The sequence below is a fragment of the Cynocephalus volans genome, chromosome 15 (assembly GCF_027409185.1).
Source record: "Cynocephalus volans isolate mCynVol1 chromosome 15, mCynVol1.pri, whole genome shotgun sequence".
NCBI lineage: Eukaryota > Metazoa > Chordata > Mammalia > Dermoptera > Cynocephalidae > Cynocephalus > Cynocephalus volans.
In genome coordinates, this window is record NC_084474.1 from 56,839,633 (window position 1) to 56,861,559 (window position 21,927).

Sequence of the window (21,927 nt, forward strand, 5' to 3'; positions counted from 1 at the left end):
ATTAGTGTCTTCATTGCAAATATTTTCAGTCTCATAATGACAGGAAGACTACTTTTTCAAGTGGGAAAAATTATGCAACAAAAAAGTGGTTTTTAAAAAATAAATATAAAAATAGAGCAATCCAGTTTTTCTTTTTTTATGCTTTTCAAAAGTTGATGTAAAACAAACTTAAGATGAAAACATTAAAGAAATGGACTAGAAGAGTTTTATTCAAAGGACACATAGTGGGAGCTATATAGAATAATGTTTTACAAAAATTGGAAACAAAAAAATTGCAAAAAAATTGGAAATATAACTGGACAATAAAACAGGCATAAATTACTAATGCGGATTTTATACCAACTATTATCAGATTCTCGTGTTTAAGAGTTCAGAATTTTTTCATAATCACCATTGAACTTTAATAAACGGGTTATTTTCAAAGTTCAGATTTCAGGAATATGCAGTAATTGAGAATTTCCCAGCTTAGTCATCTACTTCTCTGCCAGATCTAATTTCTCACCATCTCCAGAACATATTTTAATATCTTTATGTTACCACGTAAACCAAATCTGTCAATTATTAGATTCCTTTCTGAAGAGCTACCAGGAAAGAAAACAATGGAATAACTATTGAGTTAAAAGGAGATTAGACAAATACAAACAAATTACACTTATTTTATGCTCCCATTACTCTAGAAGATGACTCAATAGTGAAAGGGAAAGAATCATATTGTAATGATGAAATCAGAGAGGAAATTCAAGCCCTAGAGGTGATTCCCCTAAGTTTATGTTAATGTACACCTTGTGGGGGACCAAACATCAACTGGAAAAGTTTCCTGAAAACCGTTCCAGATATTTTCTCATTTAAAATGTTCCAACTTTACTTGACCCATTAAGTCATCATATTACTTACATTTATGGTGTATTATGAAATCTATTACCAAAAACCCAATGGATTCAATATGGCTTGTTATACTCAAATCATAACATTTACAAAAGAAAACTTCTTTGTTAAGTGTTTCTTCCTCTGGAACTTTATTTACAAAAGACAATTTTTTTTAGACAAGCAAGGCTTACTAGAAAAACATTCAATGTGTGCATGAGTGACTATGTACAGGTACAGACACAGGAATGATGGTGCTTTTATTCTCTACCCTAGAGAGATAAATGTAAAACACAGAACTAACAAATCTATAATCAAGGTTGACTTTATGGATTATAATAACTCCAATAAAAATATTTTTTATTACTAGGTCACAGTAAATTTTTTTCTCTTATTCAGCAATTCAAATTCAGATTTTTGTTACAGTGTCAGAGTAAAGGTATTCAAGATGACAGCAGACAGTGGAGACTGAGTATTCACAGGTGTGAGGGCTAGAAAACCTGGAAAGCTGCCCATGACAATGAGATCAACGTGTTTTCATTGAAAGTGTGGGTGTAAAGACCTCAGTGGTGGCAGACACGAGTGCTTTAACTAACCATGGTACTGGGTACGTGCTGTCTCATGTGATGTAAGGAAGCTCACAGACACGGACTGCCTCAAGTCCTTGACCGGGGTCAGCCAGCAGCAGTTCATGGTGCTTATCACTGGGATCTGGGTATCATCACTACTAGCAAAATTACTCAGGCACATATTTTTGTAATCAAGCATTGACTTTTTGACTTCATTGTCCCTCAAAAATCACACCATAAAAGTTCTGATTACAGGGTAATTGAACTGGTTTTCTCAAATGAATATATTGAACTGAACTCATCTAAATGTGCTTCCCTCCCTCTAACTAGCAACAGAGGAGGCTAAATACATTACACAGCTCCAATAATTCTGGCAGCATTTTTTGGTGTCATGTTCTTTTATTCTCAATTGTGGCATATACTCATTCTTGGAGATGGTAGATATTTTTGGAAACAGCCAAATGTTTTGAGATAAGTTTAGTGAAAATGATATTACCAAGCTGCTTATAAAAAAGGATATATCACTGAGAGATCGGACTGAACAGAAATGAAAGAGAAAAGATTACTGAAGGAAATGGGACTTAGGCTAAACATAAAGACAGTTCAGAATTAGGGTAATCAAAGAAAAAGGAAGCAAGGATTCCTGACTGAAGGAACAACAAGATTAAAAGCATAGAGAAGCCAGTTTACAGAGGCTCGCACTCCCAATGATGAGAAAAGTTCAGCATCATTAAAAATAATGAGTTCAAAGTAATACCAACCTCAACTACTTGGCCACCACTGGAATATGCTAGAAAACCAACTCATTTTTGAAAATGGGTAAATAAAGGGAAAGAATTAAGCATTTATCCTGCCTTTTTGGATGAACAACACTACTGAGTAACCAAGTAGTAGATTAGGAGATGTTTCTCTTTACAGAAGTATGACAGTCAATATATGAGAAAGGAATGCTAGAATTAGAATATCACTGCTTACATTTACATTAAGCATCAATGGCTGTTAACATCACAAAAAGACCTTCAGACATTATTATGCCTCCCAATAAAACACCACAAGATCTACAAAACAGTCTTGTTTAGAAAAATAAACAAACCTGAATCAGATTAAGCCAAATACCAACTGATATGCAGGAAATATAGAGGTCAAGGGCACAAAGGGTAGAGGCTGAGGAGTTTTGACTTGATGAGCTGAGGGAAGAGGGTGGTCAAGATTCATACAAGTTTGACAAGGGAGGCTAATCTAGCAAGGGCATAGGGGACAGAATGATTGAGTAAAAGGAGAATCTGAAGTTATGGCTACTAGTAGGCAGACTGATAAAATAATCAGAGCATAAATCTACTCCAGGGAGGTAGTAGGCATGAGAAAGGACCGTTTCAAAGGAAAAATTAAAGGACTTGAAATAAAAAGAAAGATGAACCAAAGATGGCACTAAAATTGTGAGGACATAACTGGAATAATGTTACTATTAGGCCGAGCTTGTGGCGCACTCGGGAGAGTGCAGTACTGGGAGCGCTGCGATGCTCCCGCCGCGGGTTCGGATCCTATATATATACTGGCTGAGTGCCGGTCACGAAGAAAGACAAAAAAAAAAAAAAAAAAAGAATAATGTTACTATTACTAGCAGTTGAAAAGAAATTTGAAGACAACACTAAGGAAAGGAATGAGTAAGGAGAGAGGAGAGAAAAACGGTTTAATTCAATGCGAACATGTTTAAATAACAAAACATATCTCTAACAAAGGGAAAAATAGTCTTGGAGTTCAATAGTCAAAACTAGAGCTAGGCATTAAAGAGTTGTTAGCATAAAAGAGATAGCTGAGGCTATTCCACAGAGATAACAAAAGAAGGCTCAGAACTGTGTCCTTGGGAAAGGCACAGAGTTAGTTAGACAAAAAAGAGCTGTATGCAAGCAGAAAGTTGGAAAGTTAGGGTTAGAAGCCAGATAATGTTTTTTTCCTCTCCACCTTAGCCTACTCTATGTTCCTAGAAAAATATCCCCCAATTACCCTCATTCTTTTCTGTAGAGGAAAGTATTCTGACAGAATTAGACTACAGGATGAAATACAAAATCTAAATAAATGCCACTCCACTGACTTCCCAGCATGAGATCTGATACTGGCCCCTTACCACCTTGCAACTCCCACAACCAACTTCTGTGACTATTTGTGTCTAATCTATTACTTAGCCAAGTAACTGAGAGGTATACTCCTCTAAAGGCACCACTGTCAGCCAGACCTTCAAAGAAGATCCCTTCATTCTACAGTGCTGGAAGGTAATTAATATGGCTTACTGATTTTGTGGTGGAAAATTTGGTAATAAAATCAGGTTGTTATCTGAATAAAATAAAAAAGTTTATGTGAAGGTTAATTTTAGGTGTCAACTTCATTAGATTAAGGAATGCCAAGAAACCTGGTAAAGCTATCTTTTTAGGTGTGTCCATGAGGCTGTTTCCAGAAGAGATTAGCATGAGAGCCTGAGTGGACTGGGTGCAAAAGATCTGCCCTAAATATGAACGGGAACCATCCAATCTCCTGGGGCCCAGAGAGAACAAAAACGGAGAAAAAAGGCGAATTGCTCTTTATATCTGCTGGAGCTGGGATACACTCCTTTCCTGTCCTTGGACATCAGATCTCAAGACTCTTCAGCTTTTGGGTTCCAGTACTTACACCAAGGACACCATTGGCTTCCCTGGTTTTAAAGCCTTCAGACTTGGACTGAGCCGTGCTAATGGCATCCAGTTTGCAGATGGCCTGCCATGGGACTTCTCTTCACAATCATGTGAGCTAAATCCCCTCTCATGTATTTATAACATATCCTATTGATTCTGTCTCTCTGGAGAACCCTGACAAATACAGTTTATTTAAAAAATCAGTTTGTGGGCTGCCTGGTTAGTCAGTTGGTTGAGCATGGTGCTGATAACACCAAGATCCAGGGTTTGATCCCTGTACCAGCCAGACACCAAAAAGAAAAAACAAGAAAAAAAATTAGTTTGTTAAAAATCAGTCATTTTTCTCATTTCATCCTAAGATACAAGTTATAGTTGAAAAACTAAGGTTGAGATAATGAAAGGTTTCCTGTATTTTACAATTCTTGGTCCATTCCCTATTTGACATCCTGACATCAAGTTTACTATAAATATGTATGATAAACTATGAAATAAACCATGATAATATAATGCTAATGCTGAAAATTGAGACCCATAAACCTCAGGAAATATAAAGTCAAAGTTCTTAGTTTTATTAACTAGTTTACATTTTTTAAATGTAGAAGATAGCCTACTAGTATGGCTATAAATTAAGATTGAGACAAGATTCAAGTGACTAGGATATTGGCCTTAACCCTATTTCTGGAAAAAGAAAAGGGGCAATGGGTTAACTATCAGAGCAACATTTCGATAAATAAATTAAAATAGCTTCTTAGAATATTTTCTTTTGCTTTGAATCTTCTTGCATTTTAAAATCATATTATAGGGTAAAGCAAGATGGCAGAATAATACTCTCTGGTAGTCATCACACTGCAGAAAAATCAATTTGAACAACTATCCATGCACAAAAATATCTTAACAAGAACAGAGGAAACTAGATGAGAGATAACTGTACCTGATTATAGCATAATAATAAGAAACGACGCATTGGAGAGGGTAGGAAGGCCAGTTTTACATTACCCACATCACCCCTCCCCCAATCCCCGGCAGCACAGCATGGAAAGATATACCATCTGCCTGGGGCAAAGAGAGGAAAGTGAGCACAGGACTTTGCCTTGGTCCCCAACACTGGGCCCACCACAGTAAAACCTAGCACCAGGCAGACCACTACAGCCCTTGAGTCCGGACCAATACTTGAAGAATGAGACTTCCGACCTGCCCCAGCACCAGGTGAAACCTTGTTGACCCTGAAAAACAGACTCCATTTCTGGCCTGCATTGCTGCTGGCCGACTACAGCTGCCTGGGGTTTTAGACAAACCTCATCATCTGGTGGGTCTCAGCGGCCACAGCCTTTACATATTCTCCAGTACTGCACCATCTTTGGCAGCCATAGGATTCTAACCTTGTGTAGTCCTGACTATGGCAGTCATGGGCTTAGAGCATACCCTGCAACTGCTGCAGGAGTCATGGGCTTAGGAACCACACCAGATGACCTGACCAGAACCTCTGAACAGGCTTACTATTGAAGGACATTTCCAGACAAAGCCAGACTGCAAAGATCAGAATAAGTACCTACTTCTTCCACGTGCAGACAATGAAGCCTGACCACAAAGGTGAAGAAAAATCAAGAAAACATGATGTCAACAAATGGACAAAATAAAGTGCCAGAGATCAGTTACAAAGAGACGGAGATATAGAAACTACCAGACAAAGAATTCAAAATAATAATTTTTTTTTTGACCATTAAGGGGATTGTAACCCTTGGCTTGGTGTCGTCTGCACCATGCTCAGCCAGCGAGCGCACCAGCCATCCCTCCGAACCTGAGGCCTCAGTGCTACCAACACCGCACTCTCCTGAGTGAGCCATGGGGCCGGCCCCAAAATAACTGTTTTAAGGAAACACAGTGAACTTCAAGAAAACAGAGAATCAATTCAATAAAATGAAGAAAACAGTAAGTGACCAGAATGGGAAATCTAACAGAGAGACTGAAATAATAATAGTAATGATGATGATAATGATGATGATGATGATGATGATGATGATGATGATAATAATAAATTGTGAAAAACACAATTACTGAAATGAAAAAATGCAACACAAAGCATCAACAACAAAATTGATCAAGCAAAAGAATGAATATGTGAACTTGAAGACAGTTTATTTGAAAATCTACAGCCAGAGGAGAAAAAACAAAAAAGAATGAAACAGAATGAAGAAAGCTTATGAGATTTACTGGACAGCATAAAAAGAGCAAATAGGTATATAAAAAAAATGCTCAACATCACTAACATCAGGGAAATGTATATCAAAGCCACAAGATATCACCTCACTCCTGTTAGAATGGCTATTATCAAAAAGACAAAAGATAATTGTTGGCAAAAATGTGAAGAAAAGGGAAACCTTGCACACTGTTGGTGGGAATGTAAATTAGTACAGCCATTATGGAAACAGTATAAAGTTTCTTCAAAAAATTAAAACTAGAAAAACCATATGAACTACTGATAGAGTTTGGATTTGTTGTCCCCCTAAAACTCCTGTCAACATCTGATACCCAACATGGGGATATTTTCTTTATAAATTACTCAGTCTCAGGTATTCTGTTATAGCAACACAAAAACAAAGTAATGCAAAAAAATGATACTGAGGAATGGGGTGTTGATATACTGATATCTGAAAATGTGGAACTGGGTGTTGGGAAAATAGAATAATTTAATCAGGCTCCCTCGCCTTAGGTACGGGTTGGGGGTGGTGGTGCATTCTTTGTAAGCAAATTGTGTGTATGTGTGGGTGGAGTTAGTGCACATGCACAGTGCTGCAACTTGGCTGGCATCTGCCTTGGGCGTCCGCAGCATGCAGCCATGCTTTCCAACCTACGGCTTCCAAGGACCTTTTTGCCAGTTACTTAGCTCAGAGACCTGTGTGTGAGGGGTCTGGGGACCCAGTCTGGCATGTGAAGGGTTTGTGACCCAGTCTGTGAATGGGCTTGAGGGGTCTGTGAGCTCCAGACTCAGCCCTAGCTCGACAATTGGCTCAGTTGGCAGCATTATGGGCAGGTAAAAGAGTTTTACACTGTGTAATGGGTAAAGGTTGTAGGAGTTTGGAGGACTTAGAAGACAACAAAAAGATGAGGGAAAGTTTGGAACATCTTAGAGATTGGTTAAATAGTTGTGACCAGAATGCTGATAGAAATGTGGACAATAAAGACCATGCTGATGAGGTCTGAGACAGAAATGAGGAACTGATTAGGAACAGGACAAAGATCATCCCTGCTACACCACAGCAAGGAACTTGGCTGCACTGTGTTCATGCCCTAGGATTTTGTGGAAGGTGGGACATAAGAGTTATGAACCAGAATATTTGGTGGAAAAAATTTCCCAGTAGCAAGGCATTCAGGAAGTTGCATGGCTACTTGTAACAGCCTTTGCTCAGTTACGGTGGCAAAGGCATGACACAAAGCTGGAATTTATAGTCAAAAGAGAAGCAGAGCATAAAGATTTGGAAAATTTGCAGGCTGACCATGTGGTAGAGAACAAGGGAGGGAGCATTTTCAGGAGAAAAATTCAAGGGGACAGGCAATGAACTGGTTGCTAAAGCAGCCAGGTGCTAATAGCCAAGACAATGAGAGAATGGCTCTGAAGGCATTTCACAAATCTTCCAGGACTCCCTTCCCATCATAGGCCCATAGGCCTAGAATGACTGAATTATTCAGGGCGACACACTTCAGGTGCTGCTGCCCTGTGCCACCTCGGGACTGTGTTCTGGACCAGCCTTGCCTGAAGTGGCCCCAAATGTGGTTCATGTCGCAGCTGCAGAGTGCAAGCTGGAAACCTTGGCTGTGTTCATGTCATTTTAAGTTCACAGGCCTGCAGAATGCAAAAGTGGTGGAGGCGTGGCAGCCTGCCCCCAGATTTCACAGGATGTATGGAAAAGCCTGAGCCTGCCACAGGGGCAGCAGGGGCAGAGCCATCACAGAGTGCTAGAGCAATGCAGAGCAAAAATGTGGGGTCAGAGCACCGTACAGAGCCCCTTCCGGGGCAATGTCTAGTACAGCCAAGGGAGTGGGGCCACTGGCAGGGCCACCGTCAGGGCCCCAGAACTGTAGGGCCATTGGCAACTTGCAACATCTGCCTGGAAAAGCTGCATTCACCAGTACATCCCAGTGAGTTGTGCTTGCCAGTGCCCTGGGGTTGCGGCTGCCTGATGCTTTGGGGGCCCAAATCCCCTATTGTGCCCAGGATGCAGACGTTGGAGTCAAAGGAGATTATTTTGGAGCTTTAAGATTTAATGTCTGTCCTGTTGGGTTTCCGACTTGTTTGGAGACTGTTTTTCCTTTCTTCTGGCCTATTCCTCCCTTATGGAATGGGAATGTATACCCAATGTCTGTTCAAACACTGTATCTTGGAAATAAATAAATTTGGTTTTGATTTTTACAGCTGGCAGAAGTTTCGCTTTTAGTCTCATATGAGATTTTGGACTTTTAAGTTGGTACTGGAACAAGCAAAGACTTTGGGACTGTTGGGATGGAATGATTGTATTTTGTATGTGGGAGAGACATGAATTTTGAGGGGCCAAGGGCAGAATGATAGAGTTTGGATATATTGTCCACTCATGTGGAAATCTGATCCCCAACTTGGCAATGTTGGGAGGCGTCTGTGTCATGGGGGTGGATCCCTCATGAATAGAATAGTGCCCTTGGGGGGAGGGGAGGGTAGTGAGTGAGTTCTTGCTCTCTTAGTTACCACTAGAGCTGGTTGTTCAAAGGAACTTGGCACCTCTCCTCCCTCTCTCTCTTGCTTCTTCTCACCATGTCATCTTGTACCTGCCAGCTTTCTGCCACTTTCCAGCATGAATAGAAGCAGCCTGAGGCTCATACCAGATGCAGCTGTCCTAGACTCATGAGACAAATTTCTTTTCTTTATACCAGTCTTACGTATCATGTTATAGGACACAAAAACATACTAATACATCTACTAATCTCACTTCTGGGTGTATATCCAAAGGAAATAAAGTTGGTATTTTGAAGAGATATCTGCTCTCTCATGTGCATTGAGTATTAGCCACAATAGCCAAGATATGGCAATGACCCAAGTGTCTGTTGATAAATGAGTGGATAAAAAAAAATGTGGTATATATATGCAATGAAATACTATTCAGCCTTAAAAAAGAATGAAATCCTGCCATTTGTAACAACATGAATGAACCTTGGTTGCTATGCTAAGTAAAATAAGCCAGACAGAAAAAGACAAAAACTGCATGATGTAATTTATATGTGAAATCTAAAAAAGTCAAACTCATAAAAGCAGGCACTAGAATGATGGTTGCTAGGGGCTAGAGTGGGGGAAATGGGGAGAGGTTGGTCAAAGGGTATAAAGTTTCAGTTATGCAGGATGAATAAGCTCTGGAGATCTATTGTGCAGCATGGTGACTATCATTAATAATACAGTATCATGTACTTGAAATTTGCTAATACAGTAGATCTTATGTGTTCTCCCCACAAATAAGAAATTGTAACTATGTGAGGAGATGGATATGGTAATTAGCTTGATTGTGGTAATTATTTCATAATGATATACATATCAAAACATCACACTGTCCACCCTAAACTTATGTAACTTTTGTTTGTCAATTATACCTCAATAAAGCTAGAAATAAATAAATAAAAATCCGTTTGAAATTTGCAAGAGAAAAACATTTAAAAATAAAAATCATATTACTAATTCTTCATTTTCTACTCCAGAATATGTCAGGAGGCTATTTGGGTCATCTTTTCCAGGTATCTTAATCCTCCTGAATCAGCCATCTTCAAGATAAGTCTGAATCATTCCTCACTGAGTAATGAATTCAGTAATAACAACATAAAAGCACAGTTTATCAAGAAAAGTAAAAACGTTACAAAAAATACACAAATTTGGGGATAACGACTCAAAATTTCTACTTTTTATTTACATAAATAACACTTTTTTTGAATGATGTGACTGTACCTGAGAAGTCTTTTAATATTTTACAGCACTTAAATACACATTTTCATTCAAATCAAGGAAGTTTGTGGAAATGCAATAGTTTAGAATGTTTAGAAAATTTTTAAAGTAGAAGTTAAAATTATAACCCATAAAACAGTAAGTTAATTCATAAAATACAAGAAAACAGTATTTAAAATGGGATTATAACCAATTAGAGTCAAACAGATTTTTAAAACAAAAATCAAATAAAACCAGAGAGGAAACCAATCCAAAGCTAAAATAAAATCAGGAAAAAAAACTACGTAGGTAAATTAATGAATGCGTTAAACAGGATGAGACTAAAGAAGTGATTTTATTAGGAGAAAATGACATCAGTAGCTATGTGTTTCAACTACAGACACCATGTATACTAAACTAAAAAAAAAAAAATGTAAAACTGCATTTATAACTTTGCATTTGATATAATCATGTTATTTAAATTATATAAATGTGGCATGTTAATCTTCAATTTATAATAAAACATAAATGACGGGAATGTTCTCTCAACTTGGCACTTTTTTCTTTGTTGTAATTTAAATGTCATTTCATAGCTGCAGTGACAATGGTTAAAAAATCTGTCTGCAAGAGAAGAATCAAAAAAAAAAAAATACCAGGGAGTGCAAATGCTTTTGCAAATGACCCTGAGTTAATTAGAAAAATCTGCACCCTTACCAGTTCTTCTCACGTGTCAGCTCTCATTAAATTAAAACAAAAACAAAAACAAAAAAACCCCTCTCATTTCAAAGTTAAGAAATTTTATGGTTAACAAGACTTTTAAACTGGGATCAAGTGGGCACATTCCTACATTTCTGTATGATGTCATACTAAATACTTCACAGCTGAATTCAAATTTGCAAGAAGTATGAATGATTTTTCAATATAAGAAGTATCTGATCTAATGCTAATTTTTTCTCTATAGGCTAACTGTACTGGAAACAGGTGGCCCTGCTTTCAATTACGGACGGCTAGCATGCCAGTGTGAGGCCTGGATTAGTTCACCTTCTCACGGGGAATTTTCCTCGGTTGGGAATGGATTTATTATGGCTTCACACATGGAATAGAGCTCATGTCAGCTGAGGGCAGTGACACATCATATGATTCAAATTAACCTGCTGTGGACTGTTCCGCAGGGCTTAGATTGTGTATTAAAATGACGACATTTTAAAAACAGCTTGAAAGAAACCAGGATTGCTGAACTGCGATGGTTCCAATTTGTTCCAACTAATCTATCACCTGCTGGAGATATTATTCTAGTTGGTTTCTGGTAGCTGCTGTTTTCCAGGTTTCTCCAAGCCACTGACCTTGCTAATGGGTACAATTGTTGCCTCTGAAGGAAGGAGTTGGGGGTTGGAAGAGCTTTTGAGGAGTTTTTGATGTATTAGTTGGGACCTACCATTTGCTCTAAGGCATGTAAGTGAAAAGCAGAAATAAGAGAATACTTGAGAAGTCTGAATTATTTTTCCAAAAACAAATGCTAAAGTGCAGCATTTGTATCACCTTGTTTAGAGAAAATAACCCCTGACAAATAAGTCTGAAAAGCTAAATTCAAAAGCTGTTAAATTCATATCTTTTTGAAGAAAATTGAAGGTTACACAGTTATAATCAGTATTTCCTCTACCTTTCAGGGTCATAACTTATTGTTAACATAACCTTAATTCAAGAGCCAGAAGAGAATAGATGGAAATAAATTATAGATGTAGCATAAGACATTCTTTGGGAATGATAATTAAATAGATGTGCATATATATTTAAAAAACTAATGGTAGCAAAAGATTCTTGATGATATCACTTAACGATAATATTGTATAAAAATGAGAAGTATTATTTGTAATATCATTTCTAATGCTTCTTTTTATTTTTCAAGGGAAGGAAATATTAGGGAATACTATAAAGCTGAAATTTGTTCCCCCAGTCTTAGCATAAATGATATTCCTCCTAGTATCCTTATCAACTAAAATCTGGAAAAAATATAATTTTTGAAAAATAATAAGTTCAATGGCAAAAAAATGTTTTAATGTATCCATATCCTGTTATTCCCATTTAATTAGTGGTGTGCAAGTCTTACCATTTGCTATAGCTTTTTGATTTCTAAATTAATATGGAGTGGTAATCTGGCTGAAGAGTGAGAGAATACAATTATTCTCTGAAATAACATCTACTTATCTACTCTAAATGACAAATTGTTTACAGTAAGAAAATTTTTATCTGAGATAGTAAATTCTGGGGCAGTTCAAGGCTGTTAGGTTAGTATTTCAGCAGCAATCCCACACAGCTGATACATAATTCAAATTAATCTTCCCTCAAATAAAAACAAAATAAAAGCACTTTTGGTTAAAATGTTTTAGACTTTGAAGAACTTAAATTATTCACTGAACATTATATTTGATTTTACATGATAAAAGCACCGTTCTAAAAATCATTCATCTTTCTTTTTCCATTCCCTTCTGTGCCCCCAAATATCTCCAATTTATCCCTAAAAACTGTAGTTGATGCTCTTGGAAAATCACATACGATAAAAATCATACATATGAGTGTAAAAAATAATTTTAATAAATCATATAAAACCTTGCTACAAAAACTATAGTCCACAGACCAATATCATCCACCTCCCCTTGGGAGCTTGTTAGCAATGTAGATTTTCAAGCCCTACCTTCTTGAACTATTAAATCACTATTTGCATTTCAACAAATCCTTCAGAGATGTTTCAAATGCAGACTCAAGTTTTTGAAGAACTGCTATAAAATAACTATTTCAATACATTTATTTAAAAGTTTAAAAGTAAAATAACTATTTCAATTCATTTACTTAAAAATTTGAATCTTCACTGGTTAGCTCAGTTGGTTAGAGCACAGTGACACCAAGGTCAAGGATACTGATACTCATATCGGCCAGCCACCAAAAAAAAAAGAAAGTCTGAATCTCCAAATATATTATCACTATTATTGAATGAACATAAAATCAGAAATGGTATATATCTAATTCCCAATTTTGAAAAGTATCTTTAGAAACACAAAAGTATACCTACTTTAAAATCACATTTCTAATACATAGTCACACTAAATGGTAAAATTATAAATACATATTTTTTCATTAATTTATGGGCATTTCTCTTAAAATTCAAATTCATTTGGTTGCCTTGAAAATATGGCACTCAATTTACCATCTACTTGCAAATCCCATCCCTTTTACAAACAAATCAAACTGTAAACTACAAGAGAACTTTCCAGTAAAAGTGTGTGAAAGACTGTGCCTAAAAACAAAAGAAACTTAAAACTTAAAATGAGAAATAAGAGGTAACCCCAAGTTTCCTTGTTATTCCTTCATGAACTAACCAAATGTTCTTACTCTGTTTCACCTATTTTAACATATTCAGTCACGTGTAAACAACTCTGAACTTAGGAAGTGTCTTGCCACTGATGTAAAAGCACTGTATTATACAGTTTAAATGGCAGATGTTCTTCCTTTTTTCTCAGTGGTACATAAAATGTTTCTTCCTACAATTGGTGGTAGCTGGATTCAATAATATATGGCACTTCACACTCACTAACCAAGTACTAGGACTCATACTCCTCCAATCCATCTACTACCACACCCCAAAGGCTTCTGCCAGCACTTCTACTCCTTTATCCTTCATCAAGTTTCTCACTTTCCTTCCAATATTTAAAACCATGTCGAGGTATTTATCATGATCATAAATAGTTTTTTATACTTCCACACCTTTTAAATCTCAACACTGAAGAAAAATGCTTAAGAACTGGGCCTCAGTGAAAGGACCAGCGTAGGCAGTCCGAGCCTCTGTTATTCCAGACATCATGACTGCCCTTTTCCATCTGTAGTCATAGATCACAAATGCACCGTAACAAACATACTCAGAAAGATCCACATACAAATATTTTTCCCTCATCAAAACTGATGCCTTGCAGATCTTAAGACAGTGTAACATCATTGTTTTAAATTCTTTTACTTATTTTTTAATTCTTTTTTTTAACTTTTTTTTTTACTTATCTATCTCTTATTGCTAATTTTTTTATTGAAACATAATAATTATATATATTTGTAGGGTACAGATTTGAGCATCAATACATGTGTACAATACGTGGTGATCAAATCAGGATAATTAGTATACTCATGTTTATAAAACGTAATGGATCTTCATGACCCTTAACTAATTTCTGCTAACCTCCCTCCCCTTCCCCTATCTCTAATAACCACGGTTCTGTTCTCTCTTTTTTTTTTTTGAAGGTTCAATGTGTTATTGTGATTCTTTATTTTAGCTTCCATTAGGAGAGTTGGAATCAACTGTCCACTGACAGATGACAAGATAAGGAAAATGTGGTATATATACACAAAGGAATACTACTCTGCCATAAAAAAAGAATGAAATTCTGCCATTTGTAGCAAAACAGATAAACTTAGAGAAAATTATGTTAAGTGAAATAAGCCAGGCACAGGAAGACTGCATGTTTTAAATACTTAATGAAGAAACTAATATTCCTTTGATGACTAACATATTCTTTTTTTTTTTTTTTTTTTTTTGTCGTTTTTTCGTGACCGGCACTCAGCCAGTGAGTGCACCAGTCATCCCTATATAGGATCCGAACCCGCAGCGGGAGCGTCGCCGCGCTCCCAGCACAGCACTCTACCGAGTGCGCCACGGGCTCGGCCCATGACTAACATATTCTGAAGCACTATATGTATAAAATAATAAAAGTTAAATGGAAATGTAGTAATTTCTGTTAAATAATTAGCTAAGACTACACTGAAGTAAGGGAAGAAAATAGAAGGAAGAAAATGAGATGAAGATAAGCAGGAAAACTGAGGAGGAGGAGGAGGAGGAGGAAGAGGTGATGGAGAAGGAGAGGGAAAATTTTTAGTTATGCTAAAATCAGCATGGTACAGAAGTTAAGACATACTCTTTGGAGTCATGAAGATTTAGGTTTGAGTGGCTACTCTTTGACCTCAGGTAAATTACTTCACTTTTCTAAGTCTTAGCTTCCTTATTCATAAAATAGGGATAATTATAATGCCTATTCCTTGGATCTATTCGAGCATGAAAAGTACTTAGTGCCTGGGACATAATAAGCACTCAATACATTTTGATATCTGTATCTATCTGTCTAAAACTGCATGCTTGCTATGTCTCAAGTACTTCCCTAAGCACTTGATATAAATGTACTTAACTAATGTAACTATGCACATTATCTCATGGATGTGTATCATTTATCCTATACATTCATCCATCTTATTCTCTTCATATACAGGTAAGGAAACTGAGGCACAGAAGATTAGATCAACTGCCTAAGATTACAGTTACTTAATAGAAAAGGTAGAAATAAAATATTGGATTTTTGGCTTCCAGTCAACTATTCTTTAGTTGATAACTACTTTTTGTCAGACTAAAGGTAATTTCAATGCATATTTATATTTGCCTTTTGATCTGTAGAATGGGCAGCTTGAAAAGAGTACACTTCTGGAAAACAAATGAACTATTCATTTTTGGCAAGACTGTCAAGATTACTAAGAGATCCTAAATATATGTTAATATATCACATGAAAAAAGATGTATGCACACTTGAATTATGACTTTCTTACCTGGTCCATTAAGAAAGTCTTTAATTTGTAGTGTTATAAGGGAAGGTGGAATACCACTTTTGCTGTCTATTTCTCCAGGCACTGTCTGCAGCCAAACAGTGCAGTAATCAAGGGCTTCAGGCAGAGTCTTCCCAGGATCTAAAGCGACAAAATTGAAGTTAAAAATATCAGTTTCATCACAAACATCTAATTTTTGTGTATGACTTTGAGTTGATAAAATTAGAAGAGAAAAGAATGGTTAAATAATTGTATGCAACCTTCATTGTTTCATTTGTACACATATAGTACATGAGTACTTGTATCAAAAAAGATGAACTACCTCTGTACAAGATAGAATGATGAAGAAATGTTTTCTACAACCAGGCCAAAAAAGAAAAGACATTTCAAATCTTAACTCATTATCTTTGAGTGAAGGCAAAGTTTCTGTACTCTGAGATGCTGACTTGTTAACAGTTTAACAGCTGGATTTTTTTTTTTTTAAATGTGATGTTGGAAACAAATTAAAGAGAAAAAGGGCAACCTGGTCAGCAAAAAAAAAAAAAAAAAAAAAAGTCGTATACGTGTTCAAACATACAGTGGATTAGTACTATTCAGGGGTTATTTGATCTGTTTCAGAGTTTTACTGACATTAGAATCACTTTTTACTGCTAGGCTTTTGAAGTTAACTTCAGTAGCTTTCCCATAACCTCCTTTAATGATAAAAATTGGTCAATCTTTTAACAGTCCCAATTATGACTAAAACTTGAGTTTTTCTGTTTCAACTTTTTTCTGTTTAATACTATGTAGTTTTTACTTTTTCTGGTTAATACTGCATACTTTTTAATTAGTATTTTTGGTTATTGGTGATGGCAAACTGAATTTTCTTTTTAATGCTTGGAAATTCACAGTTTTTACTAAAATAGCTCTTTAAATAAAAATGATTGATGTATCCTGGCATACAGTTTAGGTTTTAAAACTTCTAAATATCCAGTTTTTCTTTAGTTTCATGATTGTTTTACTCTCAGTGTTTTAATGGCCTCTGAATGTCAATTTTATAAGGATGTTCTTGCCATAGAGTCCATCTATTCCATTTTCAGTCTATTTGAAATGTGTTCTTAAAGTGTTATTTATTCTAGGTTTTATTGATTGGATTGCTTTCAAGAATAGCATTTACATACAGTGTATTATATTCAACATATGGTTATATAGTATTACTGTCATATGTGAACTGGGCATATAAATTCTGCCTTGGAATTTGTATTTCTTGACCTTATCATGTGATTCTTATGAAATTTGGCACATATGAACTTTTATGTGATTTCAAAGAAAATAGTGACAGCAATTGATCGTGACGTTAGATCTATGTGGTAAAGATCAAACACTAAGTTAGTGCATTCTTCTCTTTTTATATGATCAGTGAATTTAAAGCAGTGAGAATATGCATAGTAGATTCATTACATAGCGACACTATACTATTCTCTCTTTTAAATATAATGGCCAAGTCTGGTGAAAGGATGACAGGATCCTGTGGCTCACAGGATCTATAATCATTTTGTAGGAGCTATGTAAACTATTTCTAGGGTCTCACCTATGTAGCTATCACCAAAAATGATTATTATCAAGTAAGTGGTACTGTGCTAGATCTATACGAGGAAACTCAATTCTTCATTTTGAAGAGAATACAATCTAGAGAGAGATCAATATCTAAAAGAGAAAACAGATGTAAGTGATATAACAAAATAGTGAACAGAAATGAATTAAATTGATGTAGATATACAATATAATGTGTAAAAAACTGGCAAGTAAAACAGGAAGATAAGTAAAACAAGTTATAGAAACTGCATATTCAAACGTATGGAGTTGGAAGAACAGTTATCCTTGTGGCATTTTAAAAATACAATCCATTTTCTATACTTTTCTAGGGATAGGGATTCTAAATAACAAAATAATGTATACTAAGGAATGTAAGTACAGTAACTATCATATTGTATATCACCAACGCTAAGACATCAAAACTACAAAATATATAAGACTGACATATATAACAATATAAAACTTTTGTCAAAGGCTACCATGAATAGAGTAAAAGGTCAAATAACAAAGAAAGACAAAATTGCAATGTATGTGACAGTGACAGTAATATACAGAGAGTTTACGCAATCAGTATAGTCAACATAGATACCAGTCGAAAAATCAGAGGATAAAATAAGCAATTAATAAATAAAGAAAATTAATAAACAAAACAATTTATAAATAAAAACAAATGATATATAAACACTTAAAAACATAAATATTAAAAGATATTAAATCTTAGCAATAATCAAAAAAAACCCAAATCTTTTAAAATAAGGTAGAATTTTTCACCTACATACGCTACAACTAAAAAAACTGGTAATGCCTGTGTTAGTGGCTTTTGATGACAGGTTCACCATCATCCAATAGTGGTAGGCCTTTCTGAAGGGTAATTTTATAATCTATAACAGATTTAAAAAGTGTATATCATTTGATCTAGCAAATTAACTTGTAGTTGTTTATTCCCAACATACCTCAGGCCAAAGAGAACCAGTCTCTCTAAGCAGCCATAGACACCACCGTGGTTCTATGACAATCTGGGGCAGGCCTGAACTCATTAGCTGTGGTAGACTAGATTATGCTTGTAATCCATAATAACAAGTCATTGAAGATTTCACGAAAAAGTTAATGAAATATATAGTCTGTTATTTCTTTCTTTCTTTTTTTTTTCGTGACCGCGCTCAGCCAGTGAGCGAACCGGCCATCCCTATATAGGATCCGAACCCGCGGCGGGAGCGCTACTGCGCTCCCAGCGCCACACTCTCCCCAGTGAGCCACGGGGTCGGCCCGATAGTCTGTTATTTCTCTTTTTTAAAAAAATCATAGTAGGTCCTCTGGACTTTCTGAAGCGATAAAATGGAGGCACATATACACATACATAATTTTTTTAGGTGCTGGAGGATGTTCATCTTTTAGGATGGTTCTAAGCATATGATGATATATGGACCTATAAATTATTCACGCCTGAAGACAAAATGGGGCTATTTACCAAGCATTTACAAAAATTAAAATAAAGGGGTAAGAAAAAGGCACTTCAATGGATATTTGATGTCCTTTCCTCAGAGTATAAACTGGGGGAACAGCAAATTTTGATAATGAAAATGAGAGTTTTCTAGGTAGGTGAGGTCAGTTCTGTATAGGTGCCTCTTTTTTGGTACAAGTTAGAGGGCCTGGCCATCTGGCACTCAGTCTAGGTATCAGCCCTTAGCAATTACAGGGGGAAATGACTTAATAGGAGATAAAATAAACCAACTGACAACAGTAGAAAGAAGAAGAGAAACTGGGAATTAAAGCAACTGTAAAAGTCTAGGAAATCTATCCAAGGAAGCCAAAAATTTTAATGACTTTTCACAACAAAAATTAGGACAATTCATTTTAAAAGTATGCCTGAATTTATAGAGTTGATAAAAACAGAGTAACAGAAATTAGGACCATCCAGAAAAATACAGGTTGTGTGGTTGATGAATATTGAAGTGCCATAAAAATTTGTTTATTTCAAAGTTAAATACTTATTATAAAGAGGACTAGAGTGAGACTCTAAACCGACATCATTATCCTCCTCACTCTCCCCTCTTTTCTAAAGGGATACTTTTGGTAACACCAAGGTCAAGGGTTCAAATCCCCATACCACCCTCGCCCCCCCAAAACTATGCAAATTTACAAATGAATAAATGATCAAAAAATATATATATAAAGGGATATTTTTTTATCAGCCATAGGTTAACAGTGGAGTTATAATCTATGCCACTTTCTGCTTCCTCTTGGCTTAATGGCATCTCTGCAAATGAATTAATTAAGGAATGGCAGGAAGAGAAGTTAGTCCATAGTTACTTTCCCTAGTAGTTTCAGGAAAATTTTTTGTTGTTGTGGGAGATGCAGGTAACTATAGCTACAACAATGTTTTGGTTCCCTTGACTCAATGTCCTTATACTGTTGTCTTTTATGTTTCTGTGGCTAGGAGTGCTAACAAATATGAAGCACTGTCAAGAACACTAAATTTCCCTATAGTGGAAAGTTCTTATAAACGTGTGCTACTGAAAAAAGTCTAGTTAAAATTTGGGGGATGAGCCCTGAAAAATAAACTTTTGATTAATTGTGTTCTAGTGTGCCTCATTTTAACCATGTTTTCTTCAGTAAGCAAACAGTCTGTCATCCTATATCTGATATTAGCTTCTCACTGTATTAATCTGATCCTGTTGCTGCTTGCAATCCTGGGTAACAAAATCTTGCTCAATATTATCAACTTCTGAAATTACACTATGCTTTAATTCCCAGTGTTATTAACGCTGTTAGCATTACTGATGATATATAAAATTAATGTTTTTCCAAACTACTATTACTGTAGATTCAAATTTCAATAACTTTTCGCTTTGATGTTATATTGCATTGCATTAACTTTTCTGATACTATGTATGATAAAAACATCACAAATTCCTCAAAAGTATAGTAAGCCAAACGCTGTGTGATGTAGCATTGCAAACAGCCTCAAGATTTACTTCTGCCTCCATTTTATCATTTCCAGAAAGTCCAGAGAACCTACCATAATTGTTTTTAAAAAAAAACAAACTATATATTTCATCACCTTTTTTGTGAAATCTTCAATGACTTGTTATTATGGGGTTACAAGCATACTCTAGTCTACCACAGTGTTGGGAAAATAGAATAGTTTGGTCAGGGTCCTCGCCTAGGGTCCAGTTGGGTGTGGTTCAGCATCCTTTGTAAGCAAATTGTGTGTGTGTGTGTGTGTGTGTGTGTGTGTGTGTGTGTGTGTGTGTGCGTGGAGTTAGTGTGCACGTGCGTGCCAATGTATCTTTTTAGTTTTGTTACTATTCTTGTTTTCTTCAGAGAAAGAGAGACAGACAGAGATAGAGAGAAAAGACAGAGGTAGAGAGAGAGAGAGAGAGAGAAAAAGAGAGAGAGAGAGGGAGGGAGGGAGGGAGAGAGGGAGGGAGGGTAGAGAGGAGTTTTAGTGAAGCAGGCGGGCAGGCGTCTGCTTTGGGCATCTGCCCTGTGCGGCCATGCTCTCCAACCTATGGCTCCAAGGACCTTTTGGCCAGTTACCTAGCTCACAGACCTGCATGTGAAGGGTCTGGTGACCCAGCCTGGTGTATGACGGGTTTGTGACCCAGTCTGTGAATGGGCTTGAGGGGTCTGGGAGCTCCAGACCCAGCCCTAGCTCAACAATTGGCCCAGTTGGTACAGGATCACTGGCAGGAAAAAGAGCCCGACGACTAGTGTGGTCATGCAGCAAGACAATTGGCGTCATGAACAGGATTAAAAGAATGACAAGAACCGTAGCTTAGCAGTAGCCCCACACACAGCTAATGAGTTCAGGCCTGTCCCAGGTTGCCATAGAAAAAAGTTGGTGTCTATGGCTGCTTAGAGAGACTGGTTCTCTTTGGCCTGAGATACACTGGGCTGTCATGTAGCATTTAAATGACTTTTGATGACCTCTTGAGAGACAACCGGCAGGTGATATGATACTGTCCTACAGAAGAGGTTTGAGATATAGTTTGTCACCAAGTCAGGACCTACAGCTTTACTTTTGTGGAGGTTTCTCAGGTTTTGTTCTACATGAGAGAATATAACATGGGAGAAAGGGTGTATTAATGAAAGAACATGAACTTTGGAGGCAGGGTATCAGTCCTGGTCCCTTTAACTGGGTAAATTTAACTTCACTGAGTCCCGTTTGTTTGTTTCCAAAATGAGGATAATAAACGAAATTTGTGGGACTGTTGAGAATATTATATTAGATGTATTATTTAAGGTGATTTGTATTGAACTTGTTATGGTAGGAGTTCAATCAGCAGTGACTATTTTGTTTCTTACAGCCAAAATCTAAACAAAATGAGTATGTGTGTATGGTATGCCTTTCAAGTGTCTATTCTTCCTAGTTTTTTTTGTTTTATTCTTAAAAATTTTCTTTTATCTCCCACCTAAAATATGAGAAATAGGAAAGGTAAAAAATAAAAAAGTTTGCTCATTAGTGAAAATTATACCCAGTTCTGGTCTTAAAAACCAGTAAGCTTACTTATATTTAATTTAAAAAATAATAATAATTACTGAGGCTTGAAATAATAGTCAACGTATTTCACTTCCCTATTATTACTTCTGGCTGAGAAGTAATTACAGACCCGACAACTTCCCTCCACTTTGGTTCTGATAATTATCAAAATTATATTCTTACCTCCTTTACCATCCCTTGGAA

The 21,927-nt window shown here is 36.3% G+C and overlaps 1 protein-coding gene across 2 annotated transcripts in view; it reads right to left on the reverse strand.

Annotated features, from left to right (window-relative positions):
* VPS13B (vacuolar protein sorting 13 homolog B) overlaps nt 1–21,927 on the reverse strand; it is a 794,525-nt gene that overhangs the window by 172,620 nt on the left and 599,978 nt on the right. For both annotated transcript variants that reach the window (XM_063079322.1, XM_063079323.1), the window contains exon 35: nt 15,669–15,806. In XM_063079322.1, coding sequence (XP_062935392.1) covers nt 15,669–15,806 — 138 coding nt within the window. The remainder of the gene's footprint in view (nt 1–15,668; nt 15,807–21,927) is intronic.